General features: G+C 35.4%; 1 protein-coding gene across 2 annotated transcripts; it reads right to left on the reverse strand.

Moving 5' to 3' along the window:
- Positions 1–911: 911 nt before the first annotated feature.
- Positions 912–23038, reverse strand: LOC129274230 (polypeptide N-acetylgalactosaminyltransferase 13-like). Of its 2 annotated transcripts, none has more exons than XM_054911069.2 (7): positions 22834–23038; positions 16029–16199; positions 14917–15034; positions 14124–14441; positions 13166–13264; positions 12033–12164; positions 912–7392 (listed from the first exon to the last, which is right to left on the reverse strand). In XM_054911069.2, the coding sequence occupies exons 1-7, from the start codon at positions 22974–22976 to the stop codon at positions 7258–7260; spliced, it is 1116 nt and encodes a 371-aa protein (XP_054767044.2). In that variant the 5' UTR covers positions 22977–23038; the 3' UTR covers positions 912–7257. The 2 variants fall into 2 exon arrangements, with proteins under 2 accessions (XP_054767044.2, XP_063964825.1); XM_064108755.1 differs by lacking the exon at positions 912–7392 and adding an exon at positions 9993–10077.
- Between the last annotated feature and the right edge of the window lie 1562 nt (positions 23039–24600).

Here is a 24600-nt window from a genome sequence, read left to right on the forward strand (position 1 = left end):
AATGATTTTTTTTTGCGAAGTACAATCATTAAATTGCCTGAGAAATTCAATTCCCATTCGAAATCTTAATATTTAATAAGACTTAAGTACGTTTTGAAAAAAGCTATAACCTCAATAATCCTGGGAATCTCTTCACTCCCCCTTATAATCGTGTGAAGAATCCCCGGGGAAGAATCCCCGGGGAAGAATCATGTCATGCATTTGGTTTGTTTGTAATTCATATTTATGTTTGTGATGTTTTCATTCGTAATATATAGCTTCATTTAATTTGTGTGACTTTTCAATGTCTGGGTCCCACAGGAGACCAACCAATTAGGCTCAAGAGGGTGAAGTCAATATGCAGAGAATTGATAAACAGAATGAAAGAGGCTTGTGAGAGCTGCTACTGATCAAAGTAATCACATGTTTACTTGCCTCAATCATTATTACCTCTTTCATCTTTCTTCTCCATTCTTCTTGCTATTTCCTCTTATGCTTTCTTTGATCGATCTTTTCCTTTCTTCTCTTCATTTTTTATCATTCTACCTCTCATCCATATTCATCCTCCAATCCTGCTTATTCTTCATTTCTTCATCCTTTGTTCTTCTTTCTCCCCTCGCTATTATTCTTTCATATTTCTTCTCCCCTACCCCTCCTTCCTTTCAATCTGCTCTTTCTCTTCCTCTTGATCTCTCTTCCTTTACTCCCTTCTTCTTTTACTTACTCTTTCATTCTTCTTCCTCTTCCCTCTTCTGATTCTTCTTCACCATTGACCTCACCCTCACATATCTTTCTCTCTCTCTCTTCTTGAAATCTATATACCTATTCCTCCCAACTCCCCCAATCCTTCACAACTAGTAATTCACCAAAATCTACACGTATCCACAGAAGATGAATATTGTAAAAAGAAAACACGAAATAAAAAAAGCACATTTCTCTCTTGTTAAGTCCATCAGAAAATATGGACTTGGTATATATTTTTTCATAGATCAATTCGGTAGTAGTAGTACAGATGAGATATTTACAAGGTCATCAAAAAGGCATTCTACTTTACAGTGACGCTATACTACAGAAAGGCACAGAAAATGAGTTTACAATATGATCATCATCACTTGTACATCAATATAAGTTCACATTCAACTATTAACCCATTGACTACCAATATCTGTAATTCTTATAGGCATTACACAGGAACCACCTGGTTCAAGTAGGCAACAAATTAAAAACCTTATCTCATTATAATTTGGTGCATCCATAGGAAATATTATACAACTAACACACATCATAATAATAATAGGCATTTATATAGTGCCATCTATCTAGAAATATTCTAATCCAAGGCGCGATGTTATTTTTATTATCCCGGCTTTAGCTTGAGCTGCCTTTCAGCGCTCATGCATTCAAGGAATTAATCCTGCCGGGTACCCATTTACCTCACCTGGGTTGAGTACAGCACAATGTGGATAAATTTCTTGCTGAAGGAAATCACGCCATGGCTGGGATTCGAACCCACGACCCTCTGTTTCAAAGTCAGAAGACTAATCCACTGGGCCACAACGCTCCATCATCCAGGTCATCAGTTAGAATTAAACTCACAAGAGACCTTAGGAACAGTTCTAACACGCCCAAGGCAGACCCGAGGGCATTTGGACTGTTTCAAATGTAACAGTGCGGATAATTGTTCTAATGCTGATGCAAAATGATGCATATTAAACATCTTTATTGGATAATGATGTGGATCTTTGTTACTTGATAAACCATCCTCTACTCAACACCCAAGACCATTCATTAGATCTAGTCATTAGTAACAGTCATTAGCACTTTTTCCTATTAAGCCAAAATACACTGTTAGAAAATGTATCCTTAAAATAAAAGAAGTTCCTGCAGCAGAGTCTCGAGAACACCTGTAATCTTACCAGATTGCGTAATCTTACAGGAAATTGGTATTTGGTGTATGGAATCTTACAAATTTCCTTAAATAAAACACCATTTTCCCCTTTTTTAAACAGACCTGTTCTGTTAAATTGCAGAAAAATTCCTGTTTTATGAATTTACATAATGATTAAGTTATTGCTTTCTGCAAAATCTTCTTTTTTTTCCCTGTAAAATCACAGGTTTTTTAACAGTGTATATGACAGGTCATGTGATGGACTACAGCCAATCATTTGACTAGGATCCATGTTTGCCATTTAATCAACATAAATAAACAATTCAAAGAACTTCAAATCTATTTTCAACAGGTCATTACTAATCATTATTCACTACACATACATCCCCTGCAACATTATCACACATTCTCACCATTGAGAAGCATGATAGAAATGTAATTGAACGAAGGGAAGAAATAGAATTAAATATTGATACTATGGAAGAAAAATTACAATAAATACAGATTTGTTATTAAAACAGCTCAACCTTTATAAACAAAGCAGTAGTTTAGATTATGATTTTATAATAATAAAAGTAATTTACCTACCTGCCTACATCCTTTGAAATATTTCCTAATCCTAGACTATGTTTTGCCCAACTCTAAAGTCATGGCTCATAGTATCATAATTGATACATTTATCTTCCTGAAATAAACCTTCTATACTTAACATTATTATCTAATCATATATTATTACATTTACTTGTTTACATAATATGCATTTTATGGCAATAAGTAACATATTTCCTGATGAAAAGCCTAAATATACATTACATTATCGAATATGAATGAAACCATATATGAATGGAGAAATTCAAAAGAAAACTAGATAACGAGGTTTGGCTTCATACTGTTCAAAAGTCATAGAATTCTTTGGTTTGGTCACCAATTTAAAAAAAAAAAAAAATTCACAAAAACTCAGATATAATCTTATTTTAAGAATTATTTTAGAATTTCCAGAGAATTTCACAGAAAACATAATTTTTGCTTTAATAAAAAGGCGAATTCCAATACTATACCAGCATACAATTCAAAAAGAAAAATTAAATTTTTGACAAAATCCATTTGCTTTGCAGTGGTTAATGCATAATTTTATGCTATGTTTGCAAATCTATAATAGGGTAATTGTTGAAGCTAACTTATTGTAAAAATTGGCCTTATGTATTTTCAAATGTACAAATTGAAGTCTAGAACAAAGAGGAACACAGAATTTGAATTTCAGGTAATGAAAAACAAGGATCTTTAGAATAATTAATAAAGTACATGTATGATGAATTATACAGTACATTGCAATGGATGCTTCCTTTTCCAATTTATAATGTACACAAAAATTAGACTTCAATACCTCTAAATAGAAAATTAAAGTAATAATCAACGATAACATTACAAATTATACAAAATAAATAGTCAAGAAGACATCTGTATAAATGAAACAAGTAGTGAAAAAAAACCTACAAAAAAAATGAAGTACATAATAGGCCTACACGTATATCTGTCTATTGATTGACTTTAATACAATATAAATGAATGTAAAATAGTTACAAATTACATGTATGCAGTTGAGAAATATCGACTTATGACTAAGGCACTAAAGTTCATGAATCTTTGAGTTGATTAAGAGAAAATTCACTGATCACTTGTTTGGTCCAAATGCACAAAGACCAACATCAGAAAGTTTAAATCGAACTGTCAGTGATTGTGTGCTTGCAAAGCAATAGACAGAGCATGAACAAGTTCCAAAAAATAAAACAAATCAAATTACTTTCAGTGCAAGCTTTGCAATACAATTACAGAAAATAGCTATTTCAATGTGAGCTGCTACTTATAGAACATAAACAACAAGTTCTTACTGCTCAGCCAATGTGCACATGGACCAAATAACATACAAGCCAAATATGATCATTTTACAAGAAAGAACAAAACGGCATCAAGTTCTACACAAGGTATATATTTTAACACATATATGCTCAAGACTCGATTAATAATTGCCCAATGAGATTAATTAACACTTTACAGCTAATAAATTGTAATTACCATTTTGTCCAATTTCCAGATCAGATTGCAAATTTTATCACCAAATGTGATAAACATAATCATTGATCTCATAATCATTAATCTCATAATATTTTATCTCATAATATTTTATCTCCAAATGTGATAAACATAATCATTAATCTCACATTTCCTTTATTAGACTTCCATCTTTGAAGCACAGGAATACTGTACAGGTAACATAAATAAAGAAATTTACACGTTTTTTTTAAAAATCCAGATAAACCTGGGCCCCGTCTTACAAAGAGTTACGATTGATCCAGTCAATCGTAACTCTATCGAAATCCATCAGTGTCATAATTTTTTCTATAGGAAATTTGCACAATGTCCTTTGTAAACAAAGAGAAGCACAGAGAATTTTCAAGAAAACAATGAATGCATGAATATACATCATAGTTAGATAATATTTTGAACGAACATGAATAATACATGTTGACGTTGCTGGCCGTCCATAGTTGCGGTTGATCAGATCAATCGTAACTCTTTGTAAGACGGAGCCATGGGTTACTTCCAGATTAATCAGGAAATCAAGATCACAATTCTATGGAATACGAGATTCCATCTTCATCAGTTCCATGCCATTGTCTTGCGAGTGTTGTAACTGATGATTTCAAATTGCATCTCTAATAACTACAAAAACCCCTCCTTTTTCTAGGAAGTCACAAGTCTAATCTCCTGTTTCAGAAAGGAAACAGACTTCTGTGATATTTTTTTTATATCTAAAAGAAATGCAGCTATCAACTTTAAAATACAATAACAAATAAAAAGTTCAACTCTTGAATGCTGGAAGAATAAGAGACGATAAATCACAATTGCGTATATTACAAGCATAATGCACTTGAATAGGTAAATTTAAAAAGTCACATGTAGTTTGAGACAAAGCATGATTTTAGATAAACAATATACATGCAAGTTATTTAATTGCAAGTATAAGTACATGTATGGCTATAAGAAAATGTAGAAAAACTGTTTTAGGACAACAGTTTTATTACAGACACTAAAACAGATCATTATAAAGTAACAAATTCAACTAAAATGATGGTATTCTAACAACACATTTAAATTCACTTAAATTCAATTCAATTTGTACTCCACACACAAATAAATTGACGACCATAAATATGTTGTGTGTTTTTCTTTAAAAACAGAGATAGAAGTTGAAGTACAAAAAATACAAGATGAATATGCAATGACTATAAGGTTTAAGTCTGATTTATTACACTGAAAAGACAAGAAAACACTGTAATTCATTTACCAAAGCCTGCTTCACATGTCTGTTGTATTTTTGCAGTTTTAGTGACTGCAATTTATAACACACACATTTAGATACACAGCTGTTCTGCTTATGCTTCAAGTGTGAATTGCACAGGATCTGCCCAGCAATTTGTATCAAGCGTTGCAGCCCAATTCTCACCGAAGATAATAAGGATTAGCTGGACAATTAGAACAGTGTTCTATCATGGGCATCCGTTGATCAAGCAACAGACAAGGCTGGCCACTGCCAATACTGGAGAAATAAAATAATAACTGGTCTCCAACTGAAAAATACATATTTCAGTCAACTCAGAACACCCAAATCAGAAGAAAACCTTCTTCACTATCAATGGACTGGGACCACTCTTACTTCTTGAGTGTGAATTGGGTCAAAGAGCAAAACACTTGCATTACAGTTATCAAACATCCCAATCTGATCTTATAATAAGTAAACGACATAACACATCCAACACCAATATCATCATAATGTACAGACTTTGTATCTCGTTTTACTTACACACAAACCGCCAATCAAGTTCTAGATTGTCATGTCCAAACACAAAAAAATACAGCACATGTGTATCTACCAAATCAAGAAAGACAAGTTTACATATTTTCTTTAAATAAAATAGAATTAAAGCACTTTACCTAGTTTTATTTTATAGCTTCATGATCATCAATAGGCAAAGACAACAATCCATACATCGATATATTTACTCTAAATTTCTTCAAATAACCTTTTTAATTAATGTTTATTTCCAATTTTGCTTACATAGATTCTTTTGCTCTGAGTGTATTAAAGAGTGACTACAGATTAATATGAAAAATATCTATACCACCAGTGTTTAAAAAAAATTAAAATCAGTTGTGGCTTTATACAAAGAACTTTTTGAGTGATTATTCCCTTAAAAATATACTCTTAGCCAATCAGGTTCAGTGATTTCGATAGCTTATAACACTTGTTGATGACAATTACCAATAGCTAGCTTTATCTGATGATGATATGCTCCTCCAGTTTTCCTCAAAACTGTCCAGGAATCACATTTTACCCAATTCTGAACAAATTGGGGCTAGAATATTTGTAGGAGCGTTGAAACCAGATGGGAGTTCAGAAAGCTATTAGTAAGTTACAAATGACTTAACACTTAACCAATGATTCTCTCTGTGAACAACTTTATGAAACATCCACCCAGACAAAAAAAATCACGAAAAATAGAAAGTGAAAAACATGCAGCATCCAAGAAATTATGAACAATCAATTATTACAAATAAAGATTAAATCAAAGCATGGATGTGCAGTGTGCATAATTTTCACAAAAATGTATGGGCATTGGTTTCATACTATAAACATTCTTGTCTGGTGATCAAAAGCAACATTGATGGAATTCTGTAAATCGAGAACACAGACATTCTACTCCTAATAGAAAAAATAAACAACATAACAGTGTTTAAGTCACATCAGCTGAAAATGTGTTGTTCAAAACAGTATATTATTGCTATCATTCTTCTAGGAATTATCACCAAGTAAAAAAAAAATCAAAATAAAATCTAAAAAAGATACACCTCATGCCCATTTAAAGAAATTTGAGATTATCATGGATGAAAATCTTGGAGAGAATTACAGGACTGTGGGTATTATTTCTCCCTTGGAGATGCAGGTAACCATTCAGTGGCATGTTGGATCACTTCTATAGTCTGGTTGACTTTTGTTCACAATGGCATTATAAAGATAACCCCCAAAAATATTTGTAAATCTAATAAAAATTAAATTTAGAGGTCTGAGAAATCGCCAAAGACACTTCAATACAGCATTAATATATCTTACCATTGTACATCAATGCATTTCAATAATCACATTAAAACAGTTCAGGCCTTGTCCTTCGTAATCTCCATTCCCAAAATCCATGCAGATTGTTTCTACAATCCATTACCAGAAACCAAATCATTAGGCCATATTGATAATCACAATCATACCCAATCAACATTGCAATTTTGAAGAAGTTATCAATTAAATATAGGTATCTACTTTGCCTCAGAAGGCAGTTCTAACTTATTAAATCCAGCGTCTTGAGATCCCATTTTTGCGATTTCTTCCCGTTGCAAGCTTGGACGGTTGGCTCCTCCCGCGATTTGTCGCTCATATCAAGACACAAACCGCTACTGTGCTTCATCTCTTTAGACTGCAATGAAATGTTGAAAGAAGAGAAAACGGGATTAGATATGAAGTTATGAAAAGATGATAAATGTATCTCATTAAGAACCTACAGCAATCTACAGAGTGGACTTGGCACTTACAAATTATATTATCATCATCAAAAGCGAATACTGCACAATTATCAGAGATTTGTAAAGAATTCACTTTTCCAGTGCATATCTAAGCAACTCATATCTGAGAAGCTTACTCAGCTATCATGATGAATCTTAATGTAAGATTCTCTTATTTTCTTCATTTCATGCCAATAAATATGATTAAAACAGTACATGTATGTATCATTAAGTGCTAAAGATAGCCTTTACAGGTAGCAAACGAAAAAAAAAAAACCCTTGTTAACCCATTGCCTACTGGAACCGAGTGGGTCCTGTACAAAAGCCGATGGGAATCATACGTATCAGTAGTCAATAGGTTAATAATTGTGACAGGGTCAATAGTGTAATTATCTATAAAGTGGAGGTTAAATAGCCCCAAACAATACTTTGTGTTACTAAAAAATATTAAGCACACTACAAAAAGTTGATCTACAAATTTTATTTATATTACAAAGTATTACAAGTTCATTGCCCATCAATACACCAGTACAAGAGATCTATGAAATGACACTAGAATCTAGAACAATTAAAATGGATGATGTACACAGACAGGATGAATTCTCTTACAAGGAAGTCTTGGAAATGGATAAAACATGTACATGTATAGAAAAGGATGCATTTTCATTCATTATATTGATGGATTGTGATTGATTCAGATCAATTTCAACTCGAGACTGATCACATACATTCAATTGAAAGAGTTTATGATGGGGGGAGGGGGGCAAGGCTGCTACCCTCTATACCCAAGTACATCATGCAAACAGAAACAATAAAAAAAAACAAACAAGAGTACACTGTAAGTGTGAAGCACATCACCCACTTTTTTCTCTCTCTCTCTCTTGAACTGCATGTTGTACAAGTACATTATTAAAAGGGATGTAACCTAATCAAAAGTTTGATTCACATTAACAGGGCGGGGGATCAAACAAGTATAATGGTGAAAAAATCCATCAAAATCAAATGGAGAAAATAAAGTCATGACATTTTAAAATTCTCTTTCTATTTCACGAAATATTTATATGCACAAAAAAGTGATATTCAAATGAGAGTGAATGATATTGCTCACTCATTTTCTTATTGCATAAATACAATTTTCAAATTTTTGCAGATTTGACAATTCTGTAAAACTTAAAATACAAAAGAAAGTGTATAAAGCCCACAGGTTATATGTCATCAGTTCCCTAATTTGCATATGTCATAAGTTTCTTATAGAACAAATATATCAAATTTTGATGTAATTTTCAGCATTGAGCTTATATTTGATTTTTGTCTTTTTATGTAGATCAACTTTTCAATTTGGGGGGACTTGAACTCTAAGTACTTGCTTGTGATAAAAAGTGTCCCCTTTTGGGAACTGTTATTGACCCCCTCCATGAAATGAAGAAAACATTTTTTTCCCTCCTTTTTGCTCTTTGCTGCTCTTATCAAAGCCCTGACACCAATGAGATAGATAAACATAGCAGGGGTGTGTTTCATAAAGCTGTTCGTAAGTTACAAAGGACTATAGGAATGACTGGTAGACCTTTCTTACGCACTAAATAATCACCAATCAACATTTTGGTGTATACCATATACCACAAGAAAGGATCACCAGTCTTTCTTAAATCACTATGAACTTACAAATAGCTTTATGAAATGGCCCCCTGATGAATTAAAGAGACTAAATTACATATTAAGAGGGAGCAAAAAAAAGAAAGAATCAAATGACATAAAGATGACAATACAAAGAAAAAATTCAAACCACAATTAATCTGGGAATGAATGTGCACACTTCTCAGTTTATTAGACTGCCTGTTACGGTTTCAAGAGGGGGGGGGGGGAGGGGTTGAAAATGTTTCAATTTTTTTAAACCAAAGCAAACCCTACACAGTTTGTTTCTACAAATTCCCCTATACTAATGTACAGAAGAGTATGAGAGGGTGAAAATACAATGGCAGTATTCCAATAAACTTGAGCATGACTCAGTCTAGACATCAAACAAGGAGTCCTATGATGACAACCATGTAAAACAAACAGATACAGCAATATTTAGGGGAATCAAAAAGGGTATTTTGGGGGTACAAAAACAATATTCTGCAATAGATATTGTCTATGATACAAATTGGGGGAAAGAAGTACATGTGTTTGCATTAAAACAAAAACAGTATAAACTACTGCAAAAAGTGAACAGCTGACATCGCTGGAAGTGTACAATTTAAAACAATGCTAGCTTTATACGTGGTCAGGGTAATTATTTCACCTGACAGCCCAGATAGCATGAATGCTTGTTTATAGTAAGCAACCAGAGGATGATTAACTTGAGGTTGCTTCCGATGGACCATCAAAGGTAATGAGGATAAATACCTCAATGAAAGGAACTAACTGGAACCCAGGGCATGCACTAGTATCACATAAATGCATTCTTTTTCCTAACCTATCATCCAATATACATCTATATATGGAGGTATGATTTTCTACAATGTATACAGGGGATGATATGAATCTGGAATTCAATCGTGAAATAAAAACATGCAGTTCTTTTTAGCAACCTCTGTGTATATCCAGGTTTGGCTCTGGCGCTATGGGAAAAGCATATAGAGAGTAAGCATGCGAAACAAAATTTGGTTAGAGAACAAATTCCTGTGCAATTGAAGCCCATCAATATTACCTAATAATGATGATCAATTCTTCCAGTTTAATAATTTCACGTTATAGTATATCACATTTTGAATGTTCTCTTTTGTGCAGGTACAGTTTGCATGCTTATGAATCACCATTTTATACATGCAGATAAAATTTAATCAGTTAAAAAGGTTGATTTAAAACTGTTAAGAAATACAAATGTATACAATCTTTGAATTTGTACGCACAAGTACTGACCACATCAACACAATGATATTAAAAAGCACAAGCAGGGTTCCAACAGAAATTTGAAAACAGAATTCCATGACTTTTCCATGACTAAATTGCTGGTTTCCATGACATCCCGTGATGCCCCGGGAGTTATGTAGAATTTGGAATGTCACAAAACTGGGTAAAATTGAAATTATGAACACCAATTATAATAGCAGAGTATGAGAGTTGCGAGACAAGACAAATTGGAAAGCTGGCATAGCCAAGAGGTAAATGCAAATTTTTCAAATTTCCTGACTTTTCATGACCACAAATTTTTCCAGGATTTTCCATGAACCCTGACATGTTCATGTTGCGAGTTTTGTAAAAACAACACAACCTGTTTAGGCCTAAAACAGGTTTGATCACACAAGAGATGCTTGAGCTGGCTTTTCATGGTCGTGTGAATGAAAAAGGATGTGAATGTGTTGAAAAAACAAAAAATCTTGTGAGCTGGAGGCTAAATTATCCCACTACAGACAATCATGCTCATAACTTTTCTTGTTGCAACATATTTTTTTTCCAGTCTCAATTATCTTTTGAAGCCCAATTTGCTACAGTAACCAATGAAGATTAATAACTTTACAAAGGATTGTCTGCAGAAGTGATGGGCAAGGTTCAGTTATCTTAATATTTTTAAACATTTTGCTTATTTGCTTATTTGTAAACATTTAATTATGGAACACTATTTCAAGCAATGCTTTATCCCAGCAAAACATAAAGACCTTGAGATTTTAGAGACAATCCACTCTTTTTCCCTGTACAGTCCGACCTCTCTTATCCGGCCTCCCCTTATCCGGATCTCTCTATTATCCAGACGCACACTTGCCAAGATTTTTTTTTTCATTGAATTTTTTTAATTCAATCTAGTACGTGAGGAATGAGATTTCAATCTAAACTCAATCCTATAAACACAAACTCAATTTGATTACATATATTTTCCGATATAGTCTACCTACAACAACAATAATTTCATGAAAATATCTCACCCAAATCACCAAAAGAACTTTGAGACAGGATAATTTCCAGTAAATCAGGGCGCAGCGCAAACATTTCATCACGTTCTCTTTTTGTTTCCCGGGGAAAAACAACACATATCTCGCTAGCTAACGCTAGGCCTCAATGCGGACAGCGCCATCTATCATGTTTGAGCCTACAGTCAGTATAACAATGGCTGACATTGCGAAGCTGCGATACCTGCCGCGATGATCTAATTGTAAAACTTAGTTTCATCGAGTCATTCTCTTTCTTTCGAGGTATGCTCGATGTATACCTCAATCTTTTTAGCAGGTAAATCATCCAAGAGTTTTGGCCATTGATCGATTTCATTTCCGTAAAAATACCGCCTATAATTTGCACTGACACTGCAGTGAATACAGTCTGTACGCCCACAATATATAACGTATCGCTACAGCCGTTGGGGGAGCTGAGGCAGCAGCTGCGTGTATTTATTGGGTCTCCCAGATCCGGATATATCCCTTATCTGGATTGGTGCTGGTCCCAATGTGTCCGGATAAGAGAGGTCGGACTGTACATTGTTTTCACCATATTATTGTTTTTTTATTTAACATACTTTTGTCAATGCAAATATTTTTGACATGATGAACAAACAAACAAACAAAAATTGACAGTAATTCGTTACCGATTCATCATAGTTCCAATGCTGGTTGCCTCCCTGCATATGACAGCTAAGCATCATGACGGGCCCTCCTCTGGCTACATCCAGGCAAATATCATCATGCCTCAGCTCATTGTTCCTTGTATAAGCCCAGATCTGAATAAGTGAAGGTCAAGAATATGAGAGGAATAATATAAATATTGTAATGTTGCCCTCATAAGCCCAACTTCGGACGGTTCGGTCAGTCTGTCATTTTTTGAAAATAAGATGGAATATGGAAGGAATTAATAAGGCCCCTCATAAGCCAAAAATCGGAAGGTCGGGTCGGTTGGTCAATTTTTTTAAATAGATACCTTCGCATATCACGGTTGGTCACATGACAACATAACAAAATCTATAATCTCTTTTAAGGCCGAAGTAAGCGACGGATCACAAACTTGCTACAATTACCAATGTTGCATTATTGTGACATAAAAAAGTCCCTCCAAGACTGGTCATATCTTGTGAACCAAACACCCCTACAACTCAAGTTTGGTATCATCCAAAAGATTGCTGACTGGCCGTTCCTTTCATAGGGCATACAATAGATTTGAATTTAGAGTTTAAGTTAAATGTGTTTTCAATCTGCGTGAAAATCTAATAGTCAGCATGAAATTGTTTGCAACAGAAGCAATGGTTTGCTTTCCTTCCCCTGACCCATGTTAATTTTAGGATTAAAATAAAAACAAGGTCAGAAAGTAGAGTTATAAGGATTATTGGGTATATCTAATGTCCCAAATTTGAGCTGAAGTAGTTTTTCTAATGCTATACCTTGCAATTGGAATAGGAAGGTAACTCTGATCATTTAACAGTGAGAATCATGCAGTAATTTATGGGGACACTTGTCGGCTGTGCAAACACTTCATTCAAGTTAAAAGTGGTGTGAATATGCAGCCTAAGCTCCCTGCCTCGTGAAAAAGCAAACTGTATTTGTGCTAGTCTCGTTTGGAGACCAACTTGCTGATCACAGTATTAATCAGGGTCTTTGATTGAAGACTAGGGGGGACACTAACTGGAAGGATGCAGTCACGATAGCTGCAAATTGGGATTCTTTGAGTTGTAGGGGTGTTTGGGATTCTTTTCTCTGGATTTGAAAGGGGTTTGAGATGTAGGTTTACCTGGTTTCCGCCCTGCCCATGACAGCCATAAAGACCAACTTTGTGGCCAGCCTCTTTCATCATGGTATCCAAGCAGACATGAGCCTCCATATTCCTCACCTATGGATGACAATAACGATGGAAGAACATGAAAAGGTGATGAATAATGATATTCCACAACCTAACAATGTATCTATTATCTAGCTTTAGCATAATGAATGCACTTTCTCCACTCCCTGTGGAGCATTCCACAAAGCTCAATTAAACATGCTATGTAAATTTAGCTTTGGCTACCTACTGGGCAACCAATCAACACCTGAGGGCCGTTTCATAAAGCTGTTCGTATTAAGATAAGAGCGACTTTAAGAACGACTGGTGATCATTTCTTATGCGCTAAACCATCGCCAGTGAATATACCATTTACCACAAGAAAGGATCACCAGTCGTTCTTAAAGTCGCTCTTAACTTAGGAACAGCTTTATGAAACAGCCACCAGGGACTGCAGTTTGCATTCATAAAAAAAAATCAAAAGATGTGAGTTTTAGATTTGCGATGTGTCATTTCATTGGCCACAGTAAGAGCACTTTCAATTTATCAAACATCTTATTCAAACATGGCTTTAGATTTTGGATAAATGCAATATACCATTCAGGCAATACAACCTCCCTTCATGATGTCACATTTTGAGCAAAGCATTGAGATGATTGCAACGTTTGTAAAGCTACATCTATTCTTAGAAATCATATGTGAGCATGATTGTGACCAACTGATTGGTCCATGTGCATCATAATGCTTTGAGGCCAAAAATGAGTGCTACACAATTGCATGGATATCTAAAAAAAAAATTGTGAATCATTCTGAAAAAAAAACCCTATCACATGTCTTAGCATAAATCTCTGACAGAATTTAGAAGGGAGGAGTTGCAGCAGGAGAAACGTTGGTCAGTGTCCTCATCATCATCCCGAAGTCCTGTACTTACTTCACCCATAAACTGGTAGTTCACTGGCCAGGATGACTCTGGGTAGATGTTTTCAAGATACCACTTGAACGACTTGCAGTTTAAGTTCTTCCTCAGGTTCAAACGATCAGAGAGATCTCCAGGATCCGTCTTGGCCACGGAAGGTGATATCCTGTAGTAGAAGTTCTTGTACTCATCCAGCCAGACCTCGGCAAGGCGCTTGTTGTTCTTGTTGACGTAGTTGGTACCAGGGGGAAAGTGGTAGGGGGACTTCTTGCGGAACACGTGGCCCACGTGAGAGCACGGGATGAACTCTAGTTTACCTCCACACATCCATAACTAAAGAAAAGGAGAAACCAAAGGAGAAAGGGGAAATACAATAATCATCAGGGACCAAGGAAAAACAGTTCTCGCAAGCACAGGATCTAGTTTTGCAGGCATCAAAGCCCAGTTTATTGAAAGTGGTCTGAATTTCCAGACTAAAAGAGCTGTTAAAATTGGACTCCTGCACAGACCTTCCTTCTAGTTAGAACTATGTCGATGGAAATGTCAACTATTATCAGTGCGCAAAGTTGAAACTTGTACTGGACATTTCAAAATACCAAATTGCTGATTAATGTGTCAATCAAATTTGTACAGCTAGATTGGCCAAGTGAAGAATAGGTGCACAATTCATATGAAACTGCAACCAGGGTTGTTGTCAATGGGAAAACAAAGGCAATTCATGTCTAGATTAAATAAAAAATCTCATCAAACTAATTTACAATACCTGTAGATCTGTAAATATTTGTTTATAATGAAACAATTAACTGACCTTGAAAGACAGCTCCAGATTTTCCCCGCCCCAGATGTTGAAGCCTGGATCATACTGCCCAAGTTCCTCAAAATAACTCTTGTCAATGGCAAACAGTCCACCGGCCATTGTAGGAGACCTATTAGAAAAAAGATGATAACGAACATAATGGTAGATGTTCTATGGCTATTCAAGTTTTGATTGAGACAATATCACAAGAGGCAGAGGCAATCCAGAAGAGAACCAATATGAAGGGGAAATCAAAACCCCTGAAGGGTCAAAGGTTGTTTGTGGAGCATGAATAGGAACAAGCTTAATTTCTTTGGAGAGGATTGGATTTTGCAGAATAAACCATCTGAAGACCATTGCCATGATGGCACTGAAAGGCATATCCTGATCCTTATCCACGCAGTATTCTAAACCCCAACCCTACTACAACCGTAACCCTCCATCTGTTGAGATATCAACCTGTTGAGTAGCAAATTTTCCATATTTCCTAGAAAAGAACATGCACTTTCAGTAGGCAGAAGGCAGCAGTCATTGTAGCAAGAGCAAAACCAAATAGTCTTTCTCCCCTGGATAGATTCCCATCTGCCAGGTATTCTTTCCTCCTGACCTGTTCCCTCTTTGGAACCGGATACCACCTAAAGAAGAGAGACCAACCAAAGCATTCCATAAGAGAGTCATTACCATGTTGACACTGGCAATGATCATCCTAATCACAATCATCACAGTATTCTAAACCAAAACCCTATCTATCACAATGCTAACCCTTACTCTGTTAAGAAAATAAGACATTGACAACTAAATATTCCTTATTTCCTATAGGTTTTATAAAAAGGGACACACAGTTCCAGGAGGCAGATGGCAGAGGCACTTGTCGCAAGAGCAGATGTTCGATCACCCCTTGATAGATTCCTACCCGACAGGTTCTGTTGCTGCCATGTAAGGATTGTTTCTAGGGTTTCCACACAAATCATCCTTAAATCCTCTCCAATATTCAGAGGTAGAACCTAACCCTGTGTCTACAAATGAATCAAGGTGTTGAATTTTCCATATTTCCTACAGGATGTGTACAAGGGACCTGTGATTCCAGTTGGCAAAGGACAGAAGCAACCTTGATAGAATCTTACCTGACAGGTTCCGTTGGGTCTCCTTTTCTCCTGACCTGTTCCCTCTTTGGAACAGGATACCACTTGAAGAAGAGAGACCAACCGAAGCCGCCCATCTGAGGATCGTTACCATGTTGGTACTGGAAGGTATCGTCGCTGATGACATCAATGACGGGGCATACGGATGTTGTCCTGTACACCAAGGAACAAGAGGAAAATTATCAATATAGAAATATGGCAGAGGATAGCAAAGTTTGACTATCACTATTCATTGAAAAGGCAAGCTGGGCCCCATATTAAACACAAAGCAAACACACAGTGGTCACTATGTGCTGTCAAGTGCAGAAATCCACTGTATGATTAAACATGAGGTTTTGTGCGACAGGCCCCAGGTACATAGTTCATACATCTAGTTCAAAGTTTGTTCGTTTACTGTAACTTTGATTAGTACATTCACCAATAACAAAAATACATGTATACTGCAAATATAATGGCATTTTTAATAGTAGATACATGTATGCAGAAAATATATACATGTACTTGAAATCAATATCAAACCATTAATATGAGTATTAAAGAAGAAGAGCTAAAGAGGAGCATCATTCTTGATAAAAAAAAGTCAATGCCTGACATGTAGTCAAATTCACTGATAAAGGAGAAGGCATGAGAATGGATATGAGGAAGAAGAGGGGTTGGAAAACAGGCTTTCTGAATGTGCATAATTATGTACAGTACATCTACACGTATCTTCACACTAAAAAAACAAAATGTCTATTCAATTCCCTCTTCAAAGAAAATATACAGGTAAACATAAATTTTCTATACAGTTTCTATCTAACCACATCTACACACCTCAATGAACCATTACGACTTGTTTCAGTTATCAATTAGCAGATTAATAGATAGTAAATTTCTCATATTAACCTGCTATTTACACAAATGAACACAAGAACTAAATGTAAAGTACTTGGATGATGAATTGCATGGACTAAAGCTGATCATTCTGAGGTGTTTAATGATTGTTTTAGTGGCCCAAAAATTGAGTAGAGTGTGTGCAGCGCTTTGTAACTGAAAGAAAGAGGCGCTTTATCAAATGTCTATTGGATTGGAAAGTTCTATAAATGTCAAAATTTATCACTATGTATAAGAGCAGGTACATTTTTATGGCTTTAAAAGCCTTTAATGCATTGAAAATGAAAGCGGCTCTTAATGTGCCATTCACTGTAATCAGCGAGTGCCTTTTTTTTTCAAAGAGTCTACATTTATTTATAAAAAAGGGAATCACTCCTGAGAGAATAATGTTAACCTCTTGACCATAAGCTGAACTGAACAATGGAATCACTCATGCATGCAATGCACTCCTCAAAATGCAATAGGCATAACAATAGCTGTATGACCATTGCACGAAAATGTGTTTGTGGCACTCCAGTGGAGGCACAGATATGTGTTTATGGCACGTTAAGAGTTAAAAGCCACTTCAATGCCATTTGTAATTAACCAATAATTATACACGGTGCTATAGCTTGCAGCCGGTGAAAAGGAACTCGGCTTTCGCTCATTTGCATTCACGACCAAGGCGGTAATTTCTCAAATTTCCACAAATTTCTTGAGTGCTGCGATCCATGTACTGACTGATGTGAGGAAAAAGAAACCTAGGGTTTGAAACACAAAGCTTTGCAATAAACATAGAACTTCATTACAACTGATCATACATTATGACCCATGCAATCATTGACAATCCTATTAAAATTGTGTGTTTGCAGGACCCAAGATAACTTTTTTTTCCTTTAAATGTGGCAACAGCTACATAACTTAAAGTAATTACATTGTAGGGACTACTTAATGTAAATGTTTGCCAAAGTATACACTACATAAAACATATTAAGAGTACAGTTATTAAGGCAATCTGTATTTAATATTGGGACAAAAATGTCAAAATACCAGCCTCATTTCATCATGCAGTAATGCCATTCTGTGCATGGAGATGGGGCTAGGCGTGTTCTTAATTTAGCGCATCAAAGTTGGCATAACATGTCATGTATCATACCACAGGCATGCATTTGTTGAGGCCTTAAGGACGTTCCACAGTTAAAGTGAAATCCATGTCATTTTCACCAAACTTTGCACATAGATACTTTAGAACCTTAATATTCGAAATATGCAAAAATTAACATAGGTCCATGTGCTTGATTTTTTGCTATAGAGCTTCAAAGTTCGCCCAAATTGATGTTCTTAAGAATTGCGCATTCAAAAGAATTTGGCATTTTTAGACCGCCCAAGATTACTACAATGAGTTTAAACCTCCATTACTCATTCAAAATAAATGAAAAAGTCATCAAACTTCGCAAGAGAGTTAATAATTGTATCGTTAGAATGGAGAATCTATTAATAGTGCTATTTGTTTGCAATTTTAAGTTTAACAGCACTGTCAGTTCTTAAAAATGGCGTTAAAAATAACAAAATCCCAATCTGAAAAATATAAAATTTCAGTAACAAACTACAAACGTACAATAAATGCTGCACTTTATTCAAAATCCATGTCATTTTCACCAAAATTTGCAGAGTTGTAGAGGAAGGTATACCTAAGAGGTACAAACATTAAAAAATAGGGGTTCATGTGCTTGTTTTTAAACTATCAGCATTTTTATTAGAGCAAATGTGCTTTTTAAAACACCAAACATGGGCCGAATGCTTAGTATCTATGTGAAGAAAAAATCAAAACCACTCTACCATTTATTCAAACTCGGGCTAATATTCGTGATTCTTGGCAGCACTGCAGAGTAAAGTATTTTGAAATTGTAGAGAATATTTTTTTGAATGGTCCATGGAATAATTCAATTTTTTAGCTTCATGAAATAATGCATCGGATCTGCAGTTAAAGTGCAGAAGATGAGAAAAATCAGCTCATACCCGCAGCTAATTAATTCCTGTTCATCCATTGTGACGTCAGCGCGCAGAGTGTAAACTATGCGCAGATCATAATGCGCACAAATATAACTGTGGAACGTCCTTAAAGGGGAAGTTCCCCATGACAAAAAGTATTCTAAAAATAGCAGAAAAAATAATGAAAATTGTTGCCAAAGGTTTGAGAAAATCCATCAAAGAATTAAAAAGTTATTAGAATTTCAATTATTTGATTGGTGACGTCATATGCGAGCAGCATTCCTACATAGCGAATGGTAAAAAAATCAATGTTCAAAATGTCATTTTCTCAGAAAATTGACACTGGTTTTTACTGTACCTTTTGTATATCAATAGGCAAATCATATCACACCCTATCATGAAAAGAAAACAGAAATCATCAGGAACCCATAAAAATGTAAAATTCATGCATTTTATATTACATAAGATACAGTAAATGTACAGTATGGGGCAGCTGCTCGTTTATGACGTCACAAATCAAAAACTTGAAATTCTATTAAATTTCTTACTCTTTAACAGATTTTCCTCAAACCTTCACCAATATATATTTTTTTCTGCTATTTTTTTATAACAAGCTTTTTGTCAGGGTGAACTTTCCTTTAAAACCCAAATGTGTGATATTCTCATAGGATTGATCAGGTTATGTATGTATACACTTCGATCCCACTTTCACTGATTAAATATTATTTCATATTTTATATTAATATTATTGCAGTATATAGTTTTAAAAACAAATATGACAAAATGAGAAAGATAACATGAGCACATAAAATGATTGTATCTTTAAACAATAGCTAAATCAAATTTGCCACAGATGCAAATCAAATAAGGAAAATTAACCTTGCATTCCAGAGAAGAGTCTGTGGACTAAAATGTCTGATTAGTTTGCACTTCATATACACTGGGAGCAGAAACTACTGAGCAAACATAAAAACTACCGGATGCTGTCTGCGCTCTGTAGACTAGCACTGTATCACTCATAAACTGGGCAAGGCATAGTTCATTAGATACCCAAACCTAACATGACACAACAATAGTGGATCATAACATCCTGGGACTTCCCCATTGATCTATTGAAAACATAGCTTTCCTTGACTTTCCTTGGCAGAACTCTTTCTGTGTCTCTAACCACAGAAGAGTTCTGCCAAGGAAAGTCATATTGTAGTCTTGATAGTCTACTTTTTGAGACACCTTTTGAATGAAGAGTCCTCTTTTGGTAGTCTCATTTGGTACATCAAATATTGTGCTTCCTTATAAAATGAAGTAATTAAAAAAGTTTAAAGTTTGAATTGGACATGAAATCTTTGACTTTTTACCAAAAAAATATCTACTAAAGAATGACAGGGATTGGTGCCTCCCCCAAGATGTTGCAAAATAGGGACCATATTGATAAAAAAAACTACACTAAATTCATCTCCATGGGAATTACAGTATTAGATCTGAAAATAACTCCATGCCAGCAGTCAATTAATACAATACAAGTTACATTTACATATCGCATTCCATTAATATTTCAATGCACTTTAGGAAGTAATAACTGGAAATGTATATATTTAAAAAAAATAAACATAGCCCGTGAGCTACTCTAGTCTTCTGCATGCACACAGTATAACATAGACAAGGAAAGAGATTAATTAGGATACATTCCACATAATGTCAACCAACCAAGTAAAACGGATGTGAAGTTCGTGTGGTAAAAGACACAACACATCACAACTTTCACCAGTAGACACATACGAATCAACATATGCGCTACATTTCTAATGAGTCATGGTGGGAAAGAGTGTACCAGTTTTACATCCACATTCAATGCAAATGCATTATATCCTCAAGCAAGAGGATGGGATGTAAAATGAGCTTGTGTGGGTGGATGTCGATTATCTGTTTTCCAGGGTTTGGGGGTACTGACCACTAACTGTCGTTACTTGTGTACAAAAACCATGAAGGAGGCACCAAAGTTTATTCACATTCATCGAAGCCCTAGAAAAAATCTGAAGAAAAGTACGACCAGTTTTCTTCTTTCCAATGCTGTTTAAATGTTTCTTTGATTTTAATAGACGCAATAAAATCATCTTAGCACTTCATCAGCGTAGAATGTTGCCATTTTTTTCTTTTCAATGATGCTCAAATTAACTCTAATAGCTTTAATAAGAAACTGAAGATTTTCACATGGGAATCGAGCTGTACTAATATCACAACATCTCCTTTGAATGTTTTTTACAATGGCACTATACAAATGCTGTTCATCACAATCATCATCATCATCATAATCATCATCATCGTTGTCATCGTCAGTTGTTTTTTGGTAGATATAGCTTTTGAATTTTAATATTTTCTATACATGAACATGTCATATTAAGGTGCTTTAAATCTCAAAGTAAATATGCATTTAGTTTTTGCTACAAATAGGTTCGGAAATATAGGATTTCATATCTTTTTATGGGTGCCTTAAGGTATCATATCATCTCATACGAAGATTCATAATCGAAAACAAAGTACATGTATCAGGTATCGTATCTGTTGTGGATGTTTCTGTTCCTGGCACCTGTATTCCTCATGAAAAATACCTTGATTACCTTTCTGTAAAAAAACGAGGACACCAACAGTTTATTCATGCACAGATCAGAGTAAGAATCAAATTTGAAAAAAAAATGACTATAAACCGTGAAAGGTCGGTTGAATGCTAGTTCACCCAGACTTGGATTTATGTTAACAATTGTTTCTGATTCGCGACTGCTTCCTGAGAGGTAGAAGCCAATCAACGAGCGTATAGCTCGCATCGGAACCCCATGCACCCGGTCCCATGATGTCATCAGCATTGACGCTGCGGATTGGTGCATCGGCATGCCCATGAATAATCCATCGTGTATTCACCCGGGTCTCCCCAACTCTCTTCGTCGACCACTAGTCTCCTCTTAACGAGGAATACAGCCTAGTCACAAGGCCGTGTTCAAAGGCTATTGAGTGATGTTCTGATAGCCATGGTTTACTTAAACCTGGGCCCCGTCTTACAAGAGTTGTGATTGATCCAATCAATCGTAACTATATGGAAATCCATCAGTGACATAATTTTATTTTACAGGAAATTAGCAAATGCAAAAGGCGAACACGCCAAATTTTCGAGAAAACCATGAATGTTCAAATATACATCATATCTATAATTTTTTTTGGAATAAACATGTATTTTAGATGTGGGCATTGCTGGCTTTCCATAGTTGCGATGGATCGGATCACTCGCAAGTCTTTGTAAGACAGGACCCAGGGTTAACTTTAAAGACCAAACTTTTATGGAGTGCCAGTTGTCCACTCACACACCATTTAAAAATTACCTTTATCCTGCGGCTGCAAAAAAGTTGTCAAGAAATTAATTAAGTCCTAAAAAAGGAAGAATATGAAAATACAAAAATATTATGAATTTCAATGATAAATTAATTGATAATAGTTTCCATGAAGATGGAAGAAGCATTATGAAGACAGCATTCCATAGAAGTGTGTTTTTAAATTCTACTTTAGACTAGGATTAAACCTATGGGCCCGTATTCTCAAGTCAGGTTTAACCTTTTAATAGACCATGGTCTAACTCTGTGCTAAAATTATGGGAAGCCAAAAGTGTCAAAATTTATACTAATTTGTATGTTTTTTATGTTTGCTGTGCTCTTTCCAGATTCATCGATTGTGTAGACAATCATCTTTTTATACTTCCTTGACAATTATGAATGATTTGAGAGCCAAATGAGCTGAAATATGATATCTCTACTGTGAGTGATTTATGTAACAATTGGCTATCCATACTTAAACCACAACTTTAAACCTGAGTTTAAGTTAAACCCAACTTCAGAATACAGGCCAAGGTTTAATCATCAGTTGTAGACAAAGTGGGAATCTTATGATGATAATACCGTACCGGTCTTCCGCTATCCTAGCAAGCATTGGTTCAAGCCATCCTTCGGTGACCTCACAATGGGAGTCGAGGAAGGTAAGAACCTGTCCCTTAGCAACAGCAGCCCCTGCCATCCTGGCTCTGATCAGACCAGATCGATCCTTCATCTTCACCACGTAGACGGAGACGGGGAGCTTGGCAATGTAGTCCTCAAGCGGTTTACCCAGATGTTCTGAGGAAGAAAAAAAAAGAGCCAGTAACAAACTCATTCATTAAGAATTATATATCATTATCAAATTCACTTCCATATATCTATTCAAAGTCAGTGCCAGAGTCTAATTTCAATCAAATGAAAAATTCAGCAACCTTGTGAATAATATGTTACATAAACTGGTGAGCCATCAAAAAGATACAGAGTGAGACCAGTAACCGACATAGTTATCTAACTGAACATTCAATGGAATTTAAAAAAAAAAAAAATGTTTAAAAATTCCTTTCACAGTAGCCAACTAGATGTTTATTGCGTTTTTATTTCAGAGGGGCTACTGCTGTACAGAATCCTATAGCTTTGGCATAATAAAATTTCATTATCAGTCTTCAATCATGTATTTCAGATGAAAATGTAAAACTATAAACTACATTCTATCATTCTTGGGCCAAGAGATCATAATCTTACATAGGAAATAGAGCCCCCATTTGTGAGATTGAACACTGAGGTAAAGATGAATGAGCAGAGAAGAAATTCAGAGAGAGTTTAGAGAAAGAAGGGGGTAGGGATAGATACAGATAAAGATACACTATCAAGACAATATAATGCACGTTTTGTGCCAGCAAGCTCCCCAATATGAGGTGATATATATATTTTTTTTTCAATCTTTCCATCATATCTCATAATACCATTACCCAATTACCATGCATCCATCAATGCCAAGTCTGGCAAGCGTTTTGCAAACTTTAAAAGTAGTCTGCAAGAACAGACTCTGTTTGTAATTGGATGAAAACCATTGTACTTGAAGCCTTCATCATTTTACATGTAACTACAGTACATGTATATGGCTAGTCTGCAAACACAGACCCTGCTTTCATCAACAAGTGGGTCTCCTTTAATACAAGACTAACACACATACAACTTGATGTCTCAACCTGGACCTTCTATGCACAAGACACTGCCAGGCACTTTACTTTTTATTTTTTAGGCTCCATATTCAGACCACTTTCCTCGATCAAAGGCTGATATTAATCTTTTGGTTACAATGTGTCCTTCCCCATGATTTTATTTACTTGGCGGAGAACACGATTTTAGTTCATTTCCAGCCAGTTATGAATAATTTAGTGTCAAGCGTGCTGACAAACTGAACTTCTACTATTAGAGATTTGAGTCACACGTGACTATCCATAGTGAAACCACAACTTTGGACCAAAGAGTAAATAAAAGATGAATATAGCATACAGGGCTTTAGGTTGCCTAAAACAACAGCCATCATGGGTAGTTTTCTGGCAGTATGATTGACAGGGGTTTGTGACATTAGACTACCTGTGGGGCTTCTCAGGTCAGTTTGTAATTGGCTTGGTGAATAGTACATTCATGTCGAGTTGTTCCAACAGTAGATTAAATTACCGTCAGGATGTGACTTAATGTGGAGTCTTGTGGACCTCTGAAAACTTTCACCATTATTGACTCAAAAATACACCCTGTACACAAAATAGGTCCATGCTGTACACAACAGGTAGCAGGAGTAGGGCTTTCATATACATGTAGATGTAGATCATAATGAGGCGACACATTTGCTC

Source organism: Lytechinus pictus, chromosome 13, assembly GCF_037042905.1.
Source record: "Lytechinus pictus isolate F3 Inbred chromosome 13, Lp3.0, whole genome shotgun sequence".
Taxonomy (NCBI): Eukaryota; Metazoa; Echinodermata; class Echinoidea; order Temnopleuroida; family Toxopneustidae; genus Lytechinus; species Lytechinus pictus.